General features: G+C 38.8%; 1 protein-coding gene across 1 annotated transcript in view; it reads left to right on the forward strand.

The window, feature by feature from the left end:
* LOC102856691 (testis-expressed sequence 15 protein-like) overlaps positions 1–3,089 on the forward strand; it is a 64,307-nt gene that overhangs the window by 33,817 nt on the left and 27,401 nt on the right. The window contains 1 exon segment of the mRNA XM_006884173.1: positions 1,001–2,244. Within this exon segment, the coding sequence (XP_006884235.1) occupies positions 1,001–2,244 (1,244 nt within the window).

Raw genomic sequence — 3,089 nt, forward strand, 5'->3', positions numbered from 1 at the left:
ACAGCTCAAAGGCGTCAATTCTCCTTCTATCCTCCCTAGTCATTGTCCAACTCTCTGATGCATAACAAGTGATTGCAAAAACCATGGCCTGTATCAGGCCGACCTTAGTCTCCAGAGAGACACCGTTTCTCTTGAGTACTTTATAGAGAGGTCCCTAACCGCAGACTTTCCCATCGCAACAATACCATCCTTAATTATTGCAGCTCAAGGCTTGGATTTGTTCTTCAGTTCCTTCAGCTTAAGAAATGCTGACTACCTCCTTTTTTATTTTCCAACTCCAGGTTTTTGCACATTTCATTAAAATTTGCTTTATCTTCCCAAACTTGCTTTGAAATCTTCTGTTCAGGTCCTTAACATTTTGATTGATTTCCTCTGGTTTGGCTTCTCAACCTTCTAGTGCAGTATTTAGAATATCTTCTGACATACACCTTGGTCTTTTCTTCCTCCTCTGTCTTAGCAATGACCTTTTACACTCTTTATGGGTTATATTCTTGATATCCTGACACAGCTCATTTGGTCTTCGCTCATTAGAGTTCAAGGCCTCAAACCTGTTCCCAGAGGTGGTCTTTAAATTCAGCTGTGATAGACTCAAGGTCAAACTTTGATTCCTTAGGATTTTAATTTATTTTCTTAAAGCCAAGAGAGTAATATTGGGGAACGGTGTTACTTGTATATTGCTAACGGAATTTCTGAGTGGTGCAAGTGGTTAACATTTTCTGCCACTAGGCAGAAAGTTGACATTTTAGGTCCACCCAGAGATGCCTTTGAAGAAAGTCTTGACAGCTACTGAAACCCTCCAGAATGCAGCTCGGTTCTGATGTACACTGGGGTCCCTCATAAATCAGAATGGACTCAGTGGCATATGGTTTACTGGTTTTGAATTGCCTATAGAAAGAGGAAAATATAAATCTTAGGAATTCCTAAAGAATAACATTTTAAAGTTTTTTTATTGAAACTTTGGAATCTATTTAAAGTGTATGTATGTGTGTTTTATATTTAGCTGGACTACAACATCTCATCCCCAACGTGAAAACAAAATAGGACCAAGTGCATCCGATCATCTGAGAAGAAACTGTGTGTCTCCAAAAATAGTTGAAATCCCAAGATCACCACCTCGCTCACTTGTTGCTTTAAAGAACTCAGAATGCAGTTGCATGTCAGATTTGGAAAGCAAAGTAGATTTAAATAATATTTTATCTGTTAGGTCAGAAACCTTCACTGGGAATCAGACAAATGGCATGAAGGAAAGAAGTGTGAATTTTAGTGCAGCTGGGGGAAAAAGTGAAAAGAAAAATGGTGCTTATTTTGCAGTTTGTGACCACAAAAGTGTAGGCAACAAATTTTCAAAAGACTGTGATATGCCTTCACAAGAAGTTCTTACAGCTTCCCCAGCTCCTGCAAAGAACATAAAACCAGGAACTGAGACTTCTTTTCTTCCCAGAACAGCAGTACTCTCAAAGCCTGTATTCCATCCTGTGAAGGAGAGCCATAGCCATCTAGAAATAAATGACCCTAGCCTTGAACTTGAAGGTAATGAAGCACTAAATCCATCTGTTAAAAGCTTCACATGCAACAATTCCCAAGAACCTACACTAATTCAGAACATAATTCCTATTCAAGTAAACAAAACAAAGCCTGAAAAAACTGAATCAGAGGACAATTATATGAAAGAGACATTGAATCCCAGCACTATTCCTGTTGGAGCATCTGAGAGCTTAACTCTTAATAGGAATCAGGTACCCAAGTACTCTCTCTCTGAACAGAGTAGTGAAAATTCAAAAGCCCTAACTCAAAATGCCTCCATCTATTGGAATCAATATCCTCAACCAGCTTATACCTCTATAAGTAGTTCTTCTGAATATTCACACAGAACTCCATATCCTTACTATTCTTGGAGTGTTTATCATTATAGTAATATCAATGGCAATTCTATAACCCGAACATACCAGGGGATAACATCTTATGAAGCACAACCTCAGCATCCAGGGATATCAAATACAATGGCAAGTAGTGTCCAGAACACACATTCTAATTTTTTTTGCTCTCAATATTTTAGTTACTTTGCTGGGGAGCCACAAGTTGATGGTTTTGGTCCAGTGAATGGGTATTTCCAATCTCAGATGCCAATTTCTTACAATTTTCAGCAGCCAATTTTTCCACAGTTAGTTTCCAGTCAGCCTTTACCACAGGCTTCATACCCGTACCCTCCTCCTGGTGTGCTTCCAGACGCTCCTTGGGCCTATGGTGAGTGTCACAAATTTTAATGTTTATATCATTAAGGTCTTGCTTTTAGCTTTATACATTTATGTGGTGGAATTCAAAACAAGTGATCATATATGGCAGTCATTTTTGTGAAGATTCTTTAAATATTTGTTACGAGGCAGAATTGAATTGTGTTGTCAGATCTAGTTGTCACAGATTTTATAAGTGTGACCTTTAACTTGCCCTTACATAAAATCAAAATTCAGTGAATAGTTAACTAAACTGTAGTTAAGCTATACAATGAAATTTACATCCACTGAAAGGTTATGAAATTTTTATTGATAGAAGAGTTTTTAAAACATGTAAGTCATAAACACTTATATAAATAAAAGAGAACTTTGGTGGCTTAATGGCAAGAAATTGTGCTGTCAGCCCAAAGTCATGCAGTTCAAATCCACCAGTTGCTGCATAGGAGAAAGATGGGCAGTCTCCTCTCATGTAATTTACAGCATCCATAAACCCTCTGGAGAATCAGTTGCAATGAGATGAGCTATGAAGATAAAAGCATTCCAAGCACAGTAGATACAGCATACCTATGAATTAAAATGATAGTTTCTGAAGAGATCCTCAGTAGCACGGTTGGGCTGCTAACCAAAATTTCAGCAGTTCAAATTCAGTAGCTACTTGGCAGAGGAGAAAAGAGACGGTCTGATCGCCTACAGATTTACAGCCTCAGAAAGCCTACCATCCAGTTCTCCTTTGTCCTGTAGGATTGCTGTTGTTGTTGTGGTTATGTGCTGTCAAGTCGTTTCCAACTCATAGCGACCCTATGCACAACAGCCCTAAACCCTGCTCTATCCTGGGCCAACCGCACCGCCTCTGACACA

Source organism: Elephantulus edwardii, unplaced genomic scaffold (assembly GCF_000299155.1).
Source record: "Elephantulus edwardii isolate Elephantulus edwardi_28Jun2011 unplaced genomic scaffold, EleEdw1.0 scaffold00031, whole genome shotgun sequence".
NCBI classification, from domain to species: Eukaryota; Metazoa; Chordata; class Mammalia; order Macroscelidea; family Macroscelididae; genus Elephantulus; species Elephantulus edwardii.